Below are 19,338 nucleotides of genomic sequence, written 5' to 3' on the forward strand. Positions count from 1 at the left end.
AAAAATGAGATTAATTTAATTATTTTTTTAAAATATTTATGCCGGTGGGATTTATAAATAATTATATTAATTTTTTATTGTAAAATATTGTCAAAATGGTTGAAGCCAATGCGTTGTTGTATACTCTAACAATACAAAATACTAAGAGCACTCTCATTGGATTAGTTAAATTAAAATACATTTTTGATGAATGCAAGATAAATTTAGCATTTAGCTATTACATTCACATAAGTTTCTACATTGAAATAGCCATTTTTTCATTATATAACAATAAAATAATATAAGATGAATTTAACTTTGACTATTCACATCAAATCTCCAAATTAGATTATCCATTTATTCATTATATAGTAATGAGTAATTAATAATTTTGAAAATTTTTTAATTTTTTTAATTATGAATTTATTTTATTTTATCATATTTTACTATTCATAATATTATATATATTAATTAGTAATTGTATTCTAATTATATTTTTTCAATTGTCATTTAAAATGGAGAGAGAAATAATTAATATTAAAAAGAGAGAGAAAGAAATAATATAAAAGAGATTTGATGAATGAATAGTGTGTTCTAAATTTAGAAATTAGTTTAGATTTTACTGTAGCTATATTCCAAATATTTAAAATATAGTTAATTTAATGTGAGGAATTTTATGACCTAATAGCTAAATTCTCATTAGATTTAACTCTAACAACTAAGGACGAGGGCACAGACGGACCAGCTTTTTCTCTAACCGTACCAAAAAATAAAAGAGAGAGTCAGATCAGCTGCCCTTTTTATTTTATAGTACTATTTATAAACAGTAATAAATTAATAAAAAATAAAATAAAATAAAGATGAGTATTTGTTTTAAAAAAAATATAAACACACAATATTTTAAATAATAATATTTTAAAAATAGGAATTTTTTTAAATATCTTATAAAATTAATATTATTTTATAAAAATATTTTTACTTTATAATAAAATATGTGTTGTAAAAATCTCGTATGAAGTATTGTGTGTTTATTATTATTTTATTTTCAGTAACAATTAAGGATATGTTTGGTAATCAAAATAAAATATAAAATTTTTATCTCATCTCATTATTATATATTTTTTAAATTTTCATAAAAAATATAATAAATAATTTAACTTTTTCAAATTTTAATACACATTTTTTAAATTCTAAAATAATAATAATATTAAAATATAATATTTTAAATTTCAAAACAAATCATAAAACATCTCACCCTAAACCTGCCCCGAGAGTTTTTAGTTTATTTCCGGACTAGCACTGGTTGACGAGCACTGGTTTATAAATAGATTTTTTCTAGATAGATAGTTGCTCGAGTTTGTAGAGGGCGAGCACTGGTTTGTTAGAAACTCAGAGAAAAGCAAAAGCGGGAAGAACATATTCGTCTTTTATCTTCCAACGCATGTAAGTCTCTTTACACTTCACGAATCACAATCTCAGCAGTGCTAGTTCTTCGCTTGGCAAGTAAGCAAAACAATACATACGCAAAGAAAGCCGTCTGTTAAGAATTTCTTCCCCTTTTCTTCTTTTCCCACCTCTTAGTCGCAAAGGGGCACCAATTCATTTCTTCTTTGGCCATCTGAATCGGCACCGTTATGCGTGTCAATGATTAGAAATTTAAATTGTTTAATTCCATAGGTACTCTTTTTCTGAGTTTTTAAGACTGCATCTCTGTCTGTGAATTGGGTTGTCGTATTGAAGAAGATGAAATGGGTAACTTGTTATCATTTATCAAGCCTAAGCGTGGCGTTTCCAGAGCAACTAGCAGCAGCAACAGGGGCAACGCCGGAGCCAGTTTACAATCTCCGTCACTGAGGAGAAATCATGGCCAAAGTTCCAATGTCGTGGAGAAGAAGCTTTCTGTCAAGAAGAAGTATGGATACATCCCTGATAACTTCTCTTCCATTGAGCAGGTTCGCTTCTCCTTTCTTTCTCTATTTTCAAGTACTTTCTTCTGCTGTGGGAATTAGGGTTTTTTACATTGATTTTGGATGAGCACGAGATTTCATGGCTTGTTCAAGGACGATTCTATAAATTAGGCAAGTGAAAGGACTGAAAGAAAAATCACAGGGACTGATAAGTCATACCCAAAAGTCATAGGAAAAAAGGACATAGTTGTCATATATTTGGAGTAGTGGTTGAGAAAGAGGTAAATCAATTCAAAATTGTCTGTGGCCCACTTGATTTTTATTTATTTAATGTATCTCTGTTTCAAATTAAAAATGTTACTGTTTATTTTCTTTTATACATATACATATATATAAAATAATATTAAATTCAGTTTTAAGTTATGTAAATTGTACGTATTATTTTTTTAAAAAATTGAAATTTATTATTAAAAATATAATTTTTTATATAAATTTTATATTTATTTATTTTAAAAAAAATATATAAAACTTACACACTTTAACATTACAAGTATCATTTTTTTAAAAAAGATAATTAGATTTTGGATATGCCTGTAATTTTTTTATCATTTTTGTATTATTTGAAAAAAAAATTATTTATAGGTATTTGATTGATTGAAAGAGTTCCAAAATTCAGGTCTTGCATTAAAGCCTCGTTTGTTTTGAAAAAATATCTCATCTCATCTAATCATTACAATTTTTTCAACTTTTAATATAAAATAAAATAAACAATTCAATTTTTTCAAATTTTAAAATAAAAATAATATTAAAAAATATACTCTAACAATATTTTATTCAATTTTTTAATTTTAATCTCATCTCATCTCCGAAAATAAACGAATCCCAAAAATTAAAAAGATAGATGAATTCAAACTCAAATGAAGCGGATGATATCATATTATTAAAATTATTCTAAAACTGTTCATTGTATTAATAAATATCATTTATGGATGAATTATTACCCTTATGAAAGGGAGGGTATATTTATAAATCATTAATTTACAAAAAGGAAGCTATAACTTGCACCCAAAGAAGAACCGCTTGTTTGAATAATTTAGATTCTCTGGAATATTCTTTTGTGCTTCTCCATCTTGATTAGGTGATATAATTCGAAGGAGATTGACATAGTTGTTGGTCTTATAATATATGATGAGTTTGGATGCAGATCTGAGTTGATAAAATATTATTTTTTAATATTATTATTATTTTTAAATTTAAAAAAATTAAATTATTTATTATATTTTATGTTAAAATTTAAAAAAATTATAATAATGAGTTGAAAAAATTATAATAATGAATTGAGATAAATTTTTTATATTTTAGGGTTAGTATCGTAACCTTTATAGCTTGTGGTCTTTAAAACTTAATAACCTTTATGGACATTATTAATTTTTTTGATTATTTATAAAAAAAAAAAAGAAAATTTAATAATATCCATAAAAAATAGAGAAATGCTATAATATTGTTTTGGTTATACCGTTTATTTTGTCTCCTTGACGTAGCACCATCATGTGTTACATCATGGTTTACTAAAACAAAAGTTAAAAATATAAACATAAAAGAGTAAGATGGAATTTATGTGTGTTTTAGGATGATATTTTATTTTGAATATATATTTTTTATGTTTTTTGATAAGTTACGTGGCACGTTAACGACACAAAGTAAGCGGTATATTTAAACAGTATAATAGCATTTCGGTAAAAAATAACATTAACATAATTATTTTATAAAACTAATAAAAGTTTAAGAAAGATTTACATTATAGGAGGTATGCTTTAATTTTATTTATTTTTATTTTGAATAATGCTACTATACTTTTAATTTATATTATTTATTTTATCTTATTAACGTGACACCACACGTGATTTAACTATTCATTTTATCTCATTGACATCCAAGTGACTTGTTAAAAAAGTTGCCGCTACATGCAGCGAGAGAGTGTACCATGGTTGCATTTCTTCTATTTTTTATTATTTAAAAAATAAATAAAAAATAGAGAAAATGACTCATCGGTACACTTTCTTGTTACAATCTAGGCTTCAATTTTTTTAGGTTTCGAAGTTAAATTCTTCTTAATTTATTATTATAATTTTTTTAAATTTTAATATAAAATATAATAATTAATTTAATTTTTTTAAATTTTTAAATAATAATAATAAATAATAATATTCTATCATTTTAATTTAATTTAATTTAATTTAACATCTAAACGTATATTTAGGAAATGTTTAGATTCGAAGATGACTTGAGATGACTTGAAATGAGTTGAAATGAGTTGAGATGGATTGTGAATAGTAATGAGATGAGTTGTGAATAGTAGTGAGATTTGTGAGTTAAAGTTGCTGAATAGTAATGAGTAGTAATGAGATGAGTTGAGATGAGATGAGTTGAGATGAGTTGAGATGACTTGTGAATCCAAACAAACCCTTAATCTGTTTAGCATTATTATATTAAAAAGTTATTCAAAACAAAATCGTATCTGAAAATAATAAAAGAAGATTAAAATTTTAGATTCTCTATTTGTATTTTTAATTTTTTTAATAAATCATTATTATGTCACGACAAAATGAATAGTATCACATAATAGCATTTTTATTATATTTTATTTTAAAACGGCTAATTGGAATGACGTCAACGCGGTTTCGTGGAATCTACGCAGAAACAAGAGAGTATTTCACTCGACTTTAATGCGTCGGATAAAGTAAGAAACATATATGGATTTGAACTTTTGTCTTTTTGTAAAGAAGGTATCTTTTCTATTTCTATAAGAATGCGTTAGATGATGAGTTGAGTTTGAATTTTTTATAAATAATAATAAATTTAATAATAGAATAAGTTATATAGAGTCAATTTAAATTAAATTTAAAGTATATTTGATTTTATATATAAAAATGTTTTAAGTTAAAAAAAATTGTAAATTTTATGTGTAAAAAAATTTTAAATTAAGATGAATTAAATATTTAAATGTTAGATTTAATTTAAAATTAGATTAAATTGAATTGAGTTTGAAATCAAACGGAGCCTAACTTAATGGGTCCACCTACTTATATCTGTTTTCCTTGTTTATCCACAAGACGCGCATGTGCAACTACTACCTCACGAGGCACCATCAATGCACTAAATAGATAAGGGAACCCCCAACCCCCGGGGGGGCCCAAAAAAAAAAAAAGAAGTAAATAATGTTAAAGAGAAAGTTGTCTAGTGACTCTAGTCAACATCTCACCCGCAGACAATACAAGAAAATAAAACATTAAAATTAGGAATATTAAAGGGTGGAAGACGTTGAATCAGGTGATTCCCCCCACTGTCAACCTTTTCTTGGCCGGTGTGATTTTTTTAATTTTTAATTTTTGTGTTGTGTTTTCTTTTGATGTTAACATAACCCTTTTCTAATCAGGTTTGCATCGTTGCAATTATTGTATGTTTGGATTATGATTTTTTTTAAAATTTACAATTCATATCTAGTTATTTGCGGTTTGGATAGTGAGTTGAGACGAAAGTTGAAAGTTAAAAAAAATATCGTTAGAATATTATTACTGTTTTGAGATTTGAAAAAGTTGAATTTTTATTAATTTTGTATGAGAATTTGAAAAAGTTGTAATGATGAGATGAGAAGAGATGAGACACTTTTTTAGATCTCTAAAAAAAGTTTTCTTAAAAATACTTTTCATGTCTAAGTTTTCGTGAAAAACAAGAAAACAAAAAAATATAAAAAAATTTAATTAAAAAAAACGACACTAACAAAAATTATATTAAAGTAATTTTTTAAATTTATCTATTCGCTTTTCATATGGCTCAATACAAGAACATCTTAAAAAAATTTATACTAGCAATTTTTCCTCTGTGTAACTCAGAAAAAAAGTTAATAAAAAATGACATGTCTGAGTTACACAACCAAGTTAGTACTTTCTTCAATTTGAATAACAAACAGTGATATTAGGCTAACATGTCATTGAAATTCTGAGGTATAAAAGGAACAACTTTTTCCCTTATATCCCTTCTCTTGTTATGGTTATTTTCATAATGTCCACCATGTGCTGGTTGTTCAAGTAGTGTTTGACTTCTCAAGATTGGGATCTCAAGAAAATATATATTTTTTCCTAGGGCTGATACGTGACTCCCAGGGAGGATTTTGCTGTCTCTAGCCCGGGCGGTCTGCCTGTATCCACCCTATGAGTGGACATGTATTTTACAAATCTTGTCTAAATCTCACAATGTCGCAAATTCATTCAAACTCACATTGAAATATCAAAAAATCGCATGAAAGGAATAAATCATAAATCCAACCATTCAAAAAGATAAAAAAATTAGTAATAAATGATAAAAGTTTGTATATTACCATTTAGCAACTCTGTTCCAATATGGACTTTAAAGTACAAAACATTGGCAACAATGTGAACGTTGCAGAATAACCCAGCAAAATAATTTCCTGCTTGAATAAGAATGGATCTTTTCTTTAACAGGTTACGGAAGCACTGAGAAGTGCAGGTCTAGAGTCATCCAATCTCATTCTTGGAATTGATTTCACCAAAAGCAATGAATGGACAGGTTTGTAAAAGTACAGGAAACACTTGTTTTGTTAATAATTATTTTTATAAGTTAAGTTTTGTTAATATGTGTTACAGTTGAAGCATTAGTGTTTAAGTTGTTCATAAAGCAGAACTCAGATCCCATGATTAATACACACACACACACACACACACACACACACACAGAGATAGATACTCTCCATCTCAATGGAGAGGGTCACCCCAATTGCAGTTTGGCAAAGGTCCAAAACTAAGGGATCTTTCATTCTATTTCCTTGTACATAGTCTTGGGCAGTTTCTGCATAAATGCTTCATTATATTGATGGTCAATACATCTTTGACAAGTCCTTGCTAACAGATATATGATCCCCTGTTATGATGCAATGATCACATATTCAAGGATCTAACCTGGCACGTTGTGTTTATTGGTTAACCAATAATATAGACCTTGTATATCTTTGAGACTAATGCATCAATCTTGTTATTGAAGGCCAAGTCTCGTTCAATAACCGAAGCCTGCATGCCATTGGAGATACACCTAATCCATATGAGAAGGCCATCGCTGTGATTGGAAAGACTTTAGCCCCTTTTGATGAAGACAACTTAATTCCTTGTTTTGGTTTTGGTGATGGTATGTCTAGTCCTCTAAAGTCGAACATCTTGACAATATTCTCACATTTTCTAATATGATCCCTGGATTATTTTCTATATAGCCACCACGCATGATGAAGAAGTGTTTAGTTTTCACAGTGATAATTCACCTTGCCATGGTTTTGAAGAAGTTTTGTCCTGCTATAGGAATGTGGTTCCGGCCTTGCGGCTCTCAGGTTGGTTTCCTCTTCCATCATTGTAATAGTGATACTTCATTAATTGGAATATGATGGCACCAAGCCGTGGATTAGGTTCTACTTTCTACTTTGACATCAGCTAACCTTGTCTATAATATTTTGCTTGTCTCAAGTGACATGGCTTCATAGATGTGTGTAATTTTGTTTAAGGGCCAACTTCTTATGCTCCGGTAGTTGAGGCTGCAATCGACATTGTAGAGAAATCTGGTGGCCAGTACCATGTGTTGGTTATCATCGCCGATGGCCAGGTTGAAATCAAGTCCTCTCTATCTCTCTCTTTTTCTCTTGCAGACCCACAAACAAACTGTGACAAAGGGATAAGCTCAATGCCTAGGCAATTTAGAGGGTCCCAAAGACACCCTAATAAACACTGCCTAAAAAACTATATTTACTATTTACAGGCCTGAAAAATAAAATCCCCTTAAAAATATCATCAAAACGTTGGCTAGAAGTTAAATCTTCTAAAACTGGTTTTCTAATTAATGGTGGCAAAATAATTAATTACCTTATAAGATAACATGAGAATAACTACCATGTGATTGCAATTCAAAAACTATATAATCAAATGAAGATTAAGTGAGGCGTGAAAAAAGGTTTGTTTGTAATAAAATAAAAAAAATGTGAACATTAAATCAAAATGAAACCCAAAAGAGGCATATTTGGGTTTGTGAGGCAAGGAAAAAAAAAGTTGGAGAGAAAAATTAAAGAAATCAAAAGAAGATGAAACCACAAAAAGCATTTTCTCTATGCTGAGATATATGTAATTATTCTTTTATATGATATAAATATCTCTAGATGATGATATGATTTCAAAATTCTTGTTCAAGTCTCGAAAATTTTATAAGAGTTTGTACATATGGTCTAAATTTGGTTCTTGGAGTTAAAACTATTAAAAGAAATACCGGGAACAGAAATTAATGTTCAAATTGAAACATTAAACTATAGAAATAAAAATAGATTCTTTTCTAAATATATGCATTAAAAGCATTATTAAAGTGGTAGTTGTTATGCATCAAGAATTTTGTTATAATTAAAATGGTAGTTGTTTTGCATCAAGAATTTTGTTATAATTAAAATTGCTAATATTTAATTTACAATCGACTATGTAACAAAAAAGGATTAAGTGGATTAGTGATATTATCAATCAAAAAGGATATACTAACAAATGCTGAATACAAAAGAGTATTTTATATTTTATATACAAAAATATTTCAATTAAATGATCTCATTTATACATTTCTTCATCGGCATCAATTTATACTGATCACCCAGCTGCAACATGGTTTCATGCACACATTCTATCTTATTGAGTGTGATTTCTTTATTGTGAAGGTTACAAGGAGCGTCAATACGGGTGATAATGAACTAAGTCCACAAGAAGCCCAAACAATCCAATCAATCGTCAATGCAAGGTAGAGTCTTGCAGATAGACGGTTTTATATTTTCTGGTTTTAGGTTTAATTGAATTTTTTTCTTCTTTTCTTTTTACTATTTAAGCAAGGCTTGGTCAGGCATTGTTTTTCTTATATCCTACCTGCAATTTATTCTTTAAAACCCTAGAATAGGGATTCTTCAGTCAGTAAAAGAAAATGCTGGAGAGCAAAGGTATCAGTAAGTTGTAAAATATTATTGGGAGATGGGATTCAAAGTAATAGCTTTATGTTGACTCTCTAATGTGCTATGGTGAATGGCACTTATGGATTAGAATGAGGTAGAAGGTCCAGTTATGTGTAATGACGTGGTTCAGCAGTCAGGATTAACATATGATATTACAAGCTGAGAGCCATTGTGAGTTTTTTTCGCATGGTGTTAATTTCATAAAAGTAACTGCAAAAGTCGTTTAGGCTGCTTTTGCAATCCCAAGCATGGTGGGCTAGGCATGAGTGCTGCCTGTAACTATGCTTCTGCCATAATACACGTTTGGACACAGGTTACATACAAAAAGCCTATTTGGGCTATGGAATCACCTAATTTACTAGGTTAGGAGTTTTTGGCCACGAAATGTTCTTTTCCTAATGGTCATAGTTTCTGAATAAGTTTCTTCAAGTAAGACCGAAGATGTAAAGGAGGATAATAATATATAATTTTGGAAGTATTAAAATTTAGGGAGTTTCACTCATGTTCAACTATGTCATCTTCTTCCTTATGATGTTGGATAACCATGTACCTTCCCTAGTATTATTGATTTGCCAGTGGCAGTGAAGAGTAGATCAGCTACACGGGATGAGCTTACTAGTAATTAATAAACTATCCTGGTATTTTGTAGTTATAATGGACACACTATGGAGTGTGAACCATTTTTGCTAAGGAAAATGATAGGCACACCGACAAAGTGTACCTATAATTTGTACCAATAGTGTTTTTTTATTATTTATTTATTTTTAATTTTAGTATTTTTATTTGTTTATTTTTTAGTATTGTGTTTTTTATTTATTTGTATTTAAAAAAAAAAAAAATGCATTGAAAAGAAAAACAAAAGAAAAAAGGAAAAAACAGAATACACCATTCAGTACCCATTTCCGTACCAAATGTTGGTGGGAGTAGCACTCCCCTTTTGCTAATGCATAAAAATGTTACTTCTAAAAAAAATAATATGTGGAGGGATGGAAACAAATGTATATGATATATACCATAATGTGCACACTGAACTAATCAATAAAATAAGGTGCACACCACTAGTGGTACTGTTCGAATTTCTAAGAAATATACCTATAAAAAAAAAATAGAATTTCAAAGAAATATCTGTTGTGGGGGCTCAACTTTCCTGGTCCAAAAATCAAACATTCTGCTACTTTGAAGAATCTTTAGTAAATGGGCAGCGGTTTGTTGTTTGTCATCTCAGTTTGGGTTGTGATGGGCGAGGTATGATCTAGAGTTTGTGCCATGTTGGTTGTGTTGTGGGCGGTAACAGTGCTTCTTTTGGTGCGCTATTGAATCTGTTTTACTCACAAAAAGAGCAAAGGAAATAATTTTACCTTGTACAGGCCCCTAGTTTCTGCCTAAGACTAATAAGAATTGTGGACTATGCTAATTATTAAATTTTGAAATACTTTTTACAATGCGCTTAACCTAACATGCTTCTTTTTGTATCAGAGGAAAACAATTGTACAGTGAAAAAGGGGATTGAATAGGTTAATGGGCTTCCCAAGTCCGAACATTAAAATCCAAAAATTGTAATGTATAGCCTTTGTCTCCTTTAATGCACAAGCTTAACTGTGAAATAAGTGGATCTGGTGAGACACTGACAGTTAAATTAGTATAAATGATCAGATGCTATAGAAACAGTTGTGGTAGTTGTGCTGTTTAGAAGCAATGTTGTTAAAACTAAACAGTTTACCTTTTTGATATTAACATCCAGTTCATATCCTCTGTCAATTGTTCTTGTCGGAGTTGGTGATGGACCTTGGGAAGACATGAAGAAGTTTGATGACAAGATCCCTGCGCGCGAATTTGATAACTTTCAGGTATCACAGTAGTAGCATACAATTAACTTTGATTTGATGCAATGTTTTATTTTTTAAATAATATATTTTCTGCGTAGTTTGTCAACTTCACTGAAATAATGTCAAAGAATGGGACACCTTCCTCAAAAGAAACAGCTTTTGCTCTAGCCGCCCTAATGGAGATCCCTTTCCAGTACAAAGCAGCAACTGAGCTTAACTTATTGGGGTAGGGTTCCTTGTCCTTCTCATATTATAGTTTTCAAGTGGTGGCTATAAACCCGACATAAACTTCGCTGAAGTGAGATTTTCTGTGCAAAATTGAGGTATTCTAAGAGCCAATGATTTAAAAGAGGGTATAGACTCAGAACTATACGAGTTCTCTTTGTTGTTCCAGTTATGCCAAATTCAATTGTGGGTGAAAGGAAAATGTCATGTTATTGAACTTGAACTAGATTGTGAATGGTTTCTGATCAACATTTGCTCTTGTATAAAAGACATGTGACAGGAAGAGCAAAGAAAATCGTTCCACGCCCTCCTCCAACTCCTTACACTCGTCGTCCACCGCCAACTCGAGAGCCAAGCACACTTTCATCAGCAACACCGATGGGAGATGAACGCAACCAATCGGTATGATTATAGTGTAGCATGTTTTGCCATGTTTGTGAGAGTATCACCTGTCTATATATTATTGCCCTGAAAAGTGGCCAAGCAGTGACCTGGCAATATTGCTAAGTAAATGCATAGGGAGTCCAAAATTAGAAATAAGACTTAACAAGTAGTCTACCTATCTAGCTGTGCAGTCTAAACCCGCCTACCGTTCAAACATTGGGAGTCACCTAGCTCAGTGTAAATTCTGCCACCCATGGTATATGATGGTCTAACTTTCCTGTTGAAGGGACTCTTCCAGGGACATGTTAACTCTTCCAATCTAGTCTTAGGTCTATTACTTGATGGGTTTTATCAGTTCAGATCTCTGATTTATTTTTCTGTCCAATTTGAATATAGGCCTGCCCAATTTGCCTAACTAATCCAAAGGACTTGGCATTTGGCTGTGGACACATGGTGAGCTGCAGTGATACCTATATTTGCTCTTGTTTTTTCCCTCATTTGCTGGTATTTCAATCATTATGTGTAACAACTATCTCTTTGCAGACCTGCGGAGACTGTGGACCGAAAGTTTCCAATTGTCCAATATGCCGCCAGCCCATCAGAAGTCGCATCAGGCTGTTCACTGGGTGACTAATGAGAAAAACAATTGAATATTGTGTAAATTCTTGTTTCTGTAAAGATGTCTGCTTTTGTCTATATTTGTGAATATTGTGTATGATTTCTCACCGCTAGTTGATTGATCCATTGTAAATATATCTGCAGTTAGCAACAGCAATGGACTTTGCTCGTATGGCTTATGATTTTTCGACTTCAGGATATGTATCATCGTCCAACAAGTTGTATTGGAAACCTTCATCATTTTCCGAACCATACCATATTATCAATCTTGTCCCAACTATTAAGTGGCGGTTAGTTTACCAGAATTACCAAATTCTTTCTTTTGGTTTCCGGTTTTGATTTCATAGTTCAGCAATCTAATATTCTTGCATGCGTCAGATTCGTGTATCTTATAATTGTCTAAACGTCACCACCAACCACTACCCTTTGTCTATCTTTGGCAGCCACCCCCAGCTTGCAACATTTACCAGCCTTTGTTGGTGCTGTTTTGTACTGAAAAAACCAAAAACAAAAGATAGAATAAAGCTCAAATGAAGGAGAGAAGAAAACCTCTTATTAACTGAGAGTAAAACATCAGCTCTTGACTTCACTTATTCCTTATTCTCTACTTTTTGGCCCTACAAAAGCATAAAACTAAACTCTTCCATGAAATATACACAGATAGAATAAGTATTGCCCTCGTGGGGATGAAATCAGGCTATGGCTCAAGTACGACTTGTAGGAAGCATCTGCGGTTCTTGTTATTTAGGCCCCTCTTGTTTAGCTCTCCAACAGGTTGGGTGCTATTATGGTAAAAGAAAATCCAATGAGATTTGGTAAAGTGTCCAAGAGCAATCTATGACCGGATTTTTCTTAGCATAAGAACATTTCAACCATAATTTTGGTGGAGTTATCAGAGGCCTAGATTTTAGGCTTTTCTAGTAGAATAGCAGCGCAAATAACATCATCACCCTTAAACAAATAAGTTTACAGCTGATGTCTGTCCACACTGAAAGTGATAAAGAACATAAGATGGATCTAATTTTATATAGTATACCTTGGAAGGGAAAAGTACTCGCTTATCATGAAACATTACAGAACAAGCACACAGCCCAGTAGATGCTGAATAACATTCAAAGACTAATATTTTTATTACTAGTCTCGTCACAATGAACGGATGTTGAATATCATTCAAAAAGAGTGAAACCTTACATTACTCATCCAATGACAACCTAAACATACCCAGATACAGAAAGCCTTCACATCATCAGTAGACCCACCTCATCATCTACTTTTGTTCCTTTTCGGCTTTTTGCTCCTTTTCAGCCCCAGTGTTGCTTGGTTTAGGGATTGGTTGTATTCTCACCTAAGGTTTCCTAGTCAACGTCTCTCCTCTCAGAGCAGCAACATAACGGTCATTTACGTAGAAGCCTGGTATAAAAGATTCTATAACTAAAACAAAATATACTTCATTAAAATTTAAAAGGGACTCTGTGGAAGCACTTGTTTAAAATCATTTAAGTCTCATGTGCTTAACAAAATAAATTTAATGACTGAAAACATAAAACTAAATATCTCATAAACTAGGCCTCTATTTCATCTATCGGAGTCAAGTCCCATCCTGCAGCATCTTTCTCACAATGACCATAACGTTTGGTGGTTAAAACATTAAAAATATAAAAAAATGCGTTGAATACTCAATAAGCAATACATCACTCGTGTAGGTATCTGCACCTACACTAGTGTGTATAACATGCAATTGAACTGTGGTTTGGTACCATCGGCGTTGCTACTTGACTTCGCTCCGGCAACCAGTTACTTAGGTCCCATTTGAAGCCTGTTGACGGTACTTTGTCAACCCATGAAATTTCACATTAGTTTAAACACTAACATAAACAATGGAGTTCCACTAGGATATTAACCCATCCTAACACTTGGGGTCTTGATAAACGTAAAAGACTTAACCGACTTGAAAATACTGTTTTCGTGATGAACTCCAAACTCAATACATGATGTGGCGTGAAATGAACGACATATGACATAAGTTGACATGATGTGACGTGTACATGAGACTAGTGATATGACATAACAATGATGCATAACAAAAAAACATGATATAATCTTGACGTGCAACAGTTAAGAATGGCATAACGTGCAACATATAATTATGTATTGAAAGTAAATCATGGTATGAAATAACGTAGCATGTACATATACATAAATAACATAAATGATGGTTTCTCTTATCATCATACACACATAGATACCCTGAAAGTAAGTTAGAGGCTAATTTACAGTTATCGTAGCCTGACAAGTTAAAGTGCGAAATAACGAGAACTATAAGGAGACATTTCTAAAGGTTAGAAACTCCTCACTAATATACTTAGACATATAAAATCACTAACTCAAAGTAAAATTACCATTTTACCTCTCTACTTGTAGGAAAAGAATTATTTTATCCCTAATTTAAGGATTTAGCATCATAACTCCAAAACTCTCCAAAATTTACTGTTCTCCTATAAATTTTGTCACAAATCCAAATATCTATTTAGAGAAATTTAAAACACAACATAGTAATAAGAACCAAGCATAGGCCGAATCACACAAAGGCTAAAACCCTTGATTTTTGTTGCAATTATTGTAAACTCCAACTTTCATACTAAAACATTAACAAGACACATATGATAAAAATCACAATTTCTTTCATGCAAAAACATCAAGTCTTTTCACCACAAAGAACAACCCTTGATATTCTTGGTCTATCCTTCTTCAAATCCACTCCAAGAACTCCATAAATTCAAAAACATATTCTTAACATGATCATAGATCAATCCTAAGAAATAACATGCTTGAACAAACAAATCAAAGATTATAAAAATCACAAAACATCAACCAACATAATCAGTTTGCACATTTACTCTAAAACTGAGTACTACATATTTTGGTCTTTGATCAACCACTAGACCTGAATTTTCCATGAACTAAACCATCAAGAAACAACACCATAAGCTTCTTATTTAAGTCCTAAAATTGATCTAAGTATTAAACTCAAGATTACATGGCAAAAATTGCATAGAAACGCAACACAACCCGTGAGCCTCAGTTTGTATTTCAACTAGACCTTAACATGAATAAAAATTCATTCCCTCAATATCACAATCATAAATCTTCAAAATAACTTTCTAACACATATATCAAAGTCCTAAAGACAATATATGTGAATATTAAAACCATAGAAGCATGCATTTATAACAAAAGATCCAAACTTACTCAAAATGGAAACTATTTTTACACCTCCAGTTTCCAACTTTCATATATTATGCAAAACTCTTAATATGCTACTAATTTAAATCCAAATTTCATTTTAATATTATAACTCTAAACCATAAAAATATCGGAACATATCTTACCAAGAACTTCATAAAAAAACTAAAAAAATCACACACTGTCTACATTATCGTCTAGTGTGAACTTTTCATGTTCAAACAGACTTTCAGTAATCCAAACTTCATGAAAAATCACAGAAATTATATCAATAGAAACTAGACTCAATGGCTTTGAAAAACTTGAGCAAAAATGCCAGAAAAGTTGTCTAAAGTTTCTCCTTGAGTTTTCTTTAAGAAAGTGTTTGAAAAGTTACAAAAGCCTAAGGGATAAGTCATGGATGACTCATATACGACTGGAAGGGTTGAGAGGGGATGCGAGGTTGACTTTTTGGTGATGAATTGTCAGCCAAAACCATGGGCTAGAGCCTCCCGAGCTCTACCTTACCAACAACCAGTCAGATACAAGTTCCTTGATTTGCCGACCTTCATGCTACAAGCCAAGTCTCTGGACTAACTGTGAAGTATGGTTATGTCTAGAGCCTCTGAGCTCTGCCCCACCAACAATCAGTCGGACACAAGTCCTTTGACTTGCTGACCTTTGTACTACAAGCCGAGTCTTTGGACTCGCCACGATGCATTGGCTAAGGGCCAGAGCCTCCCGAAATCTACCCCACCAACAACCAATTGAGCACAGATCCCTCATAAACAAGTCCCTAAGCACGTTGTGGGGTTGAGGCCTTGAGGTGAAAGCCGAGCTCGCTGCGCAGTTTGCACATAACCACGCTGACAAAGGTTTCGATGAAGTAAGTCTCGAGACCCATGCCCAAACAAAAGGGCCAGGGAGTAAAAAAAAAAAGGAGCCCGTACAAAAATGACTAAGAAGGTGAAGAGGGAGTGTCCGGGGAGAATGGGGGCATTCCTGGCTTCCCGAGGTTCCTGACAAACGCAAAAGCCTAAGGGCTTGGCTGCAAGGATTCCAGAATCAAGGTATTAAGGTCCATCTCGGGATGTTCCTGTAGATGGTACCATAGTCGTTTGAGGCCCTCCTTGTAACCGTACCCCAAAGCAATGTTTCATATGGCCTGAGTGCGCTGAATCTAGGACCTGATCTCCCCCATGTACCGGGCGCTGGTCTCAAAGCTGGATTCCATGACCGAGATCTGTGTGTCCCGAGCCAAGATTGTGTTCCTCGCATGCGACAACTTGACTTCGAGACCATGGATCTGAGCCTCCTTCCATTGCACCTCAACCCTCTGATGAAGGACTTCCCAGACGAGTGAGAAGTGCTTGAACAAAAGAGAAGAACGTCGCTTGGCAGCTGAGGCTTGCTCCTTGGCCAACTGGACCTTCTCCTTCGTCAGGATCCCCCTCCGGAGCGACTACAGCTCCTTCTCTTTCTTCTCTAAGTCTTTATGCACATCCTGGAGACGTCAACACTCAAAGAAGCTTGGGTGAGCTCCACTTTGGCCTCGACCATCTTCACCTTCAGCCCAAACTTCTTCCTCTTTAGCTTGTGGACCTTCTCCCATAGGATCACATGACGCTTCTTCAAGGACTCAAGGTCCTCTATGAGCCTGTCTCGACGTTCTATTGTGCCTTGCGAACCTCCAAGCGGGCAAGGAAAGGTAGGGATCGGAGCGCCCGACCCTCCTCCTCTAGCTCCCACCGCTCCTCGACGATGATGCCTGCCAATTGGTCAATGACCTGCAAAAGAATAAGGTGTTAGAAGAAGGAAGGGGAATTCCCCACAAGACGAGCTAAGTAAAAGGCAAGACATACTTGGGCAAAGAGAGGCCTCGGTTTTTGAATCTCCCACTCAATTGCCTCAGCCCGGGCCTGCTCAAAGCCCGGGCCAGTGGTCTGGCTTGCCCCCGGACCGGCCCGGGAAGAAAAGGCCACACCTGCCAACTGTTGCAAAGACTGCGGCACGCCCTCAATGGACTCCAAGGAAGGGCCCGTGCCAGAGGCTTCTAGAACGTCAGCCTCAACCTGTTCAGGAACCTTGGCCCCCAACGAGGGTTCTTTAGTTTGCAGGGGGCCCCACCGGTCGTTGGTCGAACCCCCTCCTTGGCTAAGCGTGGTCTATCTATTGGGGACTTGGCCAGGAAGCCTTCTTAGGACATGCAAAATAGGAGTCCACCTCTGGCTCTAGGGAAGATCGCAAGGGTTGCGACGAGATCGATACCCGATCGTCGCTTAGCTCCACGACGAAGGGGGAGTTTGGGCCCACCTCCTCCCTATCATCCGGCATTGGGACCGCGGAGTAGGAGGGAGCCCCAACATTTGGGAGGATTGAAGGGGCAACATCTTTTCGAACGACAACCTCCAAGAGAGAAGGAGAGATGGGGGACCCCGTCGCTATCGCGGGTGGAACGAGTTGAACAGCCTCCAAAGCAAGTGTCTCCTCAAAGGAGATGGAAGACTCCATGACCGCAGCGCCTATTAACTGTTGAAGTTAAGCATGATCGGATTACATTATTTGTTTATTATGCACATGGCATTATCACATAATGCATGAAAGTATTTATGAAATATCATGATCTCTATGTTAGAATGGAAAATTATTCTAGTGAGACTTTTTTGTCCACTCTAGAGTGTTTAGGAAAGCCCTTCTGCTGGCGGGGGCTAGAATGCTAAATGAGTTCATGAAACGAGGTCACATCGATGAATGTTATTTGAAGATGTGATGAAGAGAGCCAAACGGGAACATGGTTATGATGGGAGGCCTTGGTATTTCTGTAACAAGATAAAAATTTGGTGTTGTTAATTTCAGAGTTTTCAAAGAAAGTGAAGCATCTTTTTAATATGTGTATTGGCATACATATTCATTTGCATATTTGTTAATATATCATTTCTTGATTATTATGAGTTTAGTTTTAAGACTAACTTGCCAAGATTTTATAATCTCATCGTGGTAGTACCATTACAGTCTGCTCCTTAGAACCGTAGATTGTGTTGCAGAACAAGTTGAGCAGGATCAAGAAGAAGAACATACATATATCTTGATTGAGATGTTTATAGAAGCTGATTATGTATTTTGAAATATTTTTGAGACATGATTTATGTATATTTGTAAATGGTTAACAGTGTTTCAGTTATAATGAACGGTTTGTAATGTGAATATTTTTTGGTGACTATGAAAATGTTTAAATTGGGATGTAATTTATTTGGTATTAGTTTTATATTACTTTTACGCTGTGATTATTGCATATTATTAATATCATGTTAGGTTCAAGCATATTAACTATCACAAACATGAGGGGTGTGTAATTATCGTTGTTACATATCCCAACTCTTCAATGATAATTCCGTAATTATCATTACACATCCCAACGCCCAATTCCAAACAGAGTTAAGGGTATCACAATATCTTCTCTTGATTTTACTTTTTTTTTTTTCTTGAAAGCAATGATGTGTTTTCTTAGTCTTTGTTTAAGTCTCCATCGATATTCATTTAGTTTTTTCTTAATTACACCTTTAAAATTGTTAGTCTCATATTAACTTAAAAGTAATCTATTCGCATAAATAAAAAAATAATATTTTTAGAGCTTTTTACTTTTTTAGAATCCTTTTAATTTTTTTTAGAAAATTTAAGGTTCATTAAGCAACACAACTGTTCTTAAGTAGTCTTAGATATTCTCAGATATTTCATTTCCAAATATCATTCAAACACAAAATATTTTTTAATTTCAAATCTTCAATTTTTTTATCTAATTATTATAATTTTTTTAAATTCTCAATTAAAATATGAATATAAGATCACTTTTTCAAATTTTAATAAAAGATTATATTAAATTTTTTGAATATCCAAACTGGCCTTGAGGTCTTCTTACGTTATTTTTTCAAAGAGTATTTAATATCAGTATAATATCTTAGGGGCCCTTTTCGGAATTCTTATTTCTTAATATAGGCCATTAATATTTTCGTTTGTAGGAGGCCAGCTTATTTGGTGGGACCGCCTTAGGCAATTACGTTGCCCAGGTGTCGGGCCGACCCCGAATTGTTTTTTATTTATTTATTTTTATTTAATTTTTTATTTTTATAAAGATACAGACATTTCA

At 33.3% G+C, this 19,338-nt stretch overlaps 1 protein-coding gene across 3 annotated transcripts; it reads left to right on the top strand.

The window, feature by feature from the left end:
• Positions 1-1,296: 1,296 nt before the first annotated feature.
• LOC109016794 (E3 ubiquitin-protein ligase RGLG4-like) lies at positions 1,297-12,318 on the top strand. Of its 3 annotated transcripts, none has more exons than XM_035690978.1 (13): positions 1,297-1,422; positions 1,657-1,931; positions 6,389-6,473; positions 6,945-7,085; positions 7,168-7,281; positions 7,453-7,550; positions 8,635-8,714; positions 10,661-10,766; positions 10,844-10,971; positions 11,240-11,372; positions 11,751-11,807; positions 11,898-12,011; positions 12,117-12,318. In XM_035690978.1, the coding sequence occupies exons 2-12, from the start codon at positions 1,728-1,730 to the stop codon at positions 11,982-11,984; spliced, it is 1,233 nt and encodes a 410-aa protein (XP_035546871.1). In that variant the 5' UTR covers positions 1,297-1,422; positions 1,657-1,727; the 3' UTR covers positions 11,985-12,011; positions 12,117-12,318. The 3 variants fall into 3 exon arrangements, with proteins under 3 accessions (XP_035546871.1, XP_035546873.1, XP_035546872.1); XM_035690980.1 differs by having other exon boundaries at positions 1,313-1,422; positions 1,720-1,931; XM_035690979.1 differs by having other exon boundaries at positions 1,313-1,422; positions 1,720-1,931; positions 11,898-12,295.
• Positions 12,319-19,338: the final 7,020 nt, after the last annotated feature.

The sequence above is a fragment of the Juglans regia genome, chromosome 6 (genome assembly GCF_001411555.2).
Source record: "Juglans regia cultivar Chandler chromosome 6, Walnut 2.0, whole genome shotgun sequence".
NCBI classification, from domain to species: domain Eukaryota; kingdom Viridiplantae; phylum Streptophyta; class Magnoliopsida; order Fagales; family Juglandaceae; genus Juglans; species Juglans regia.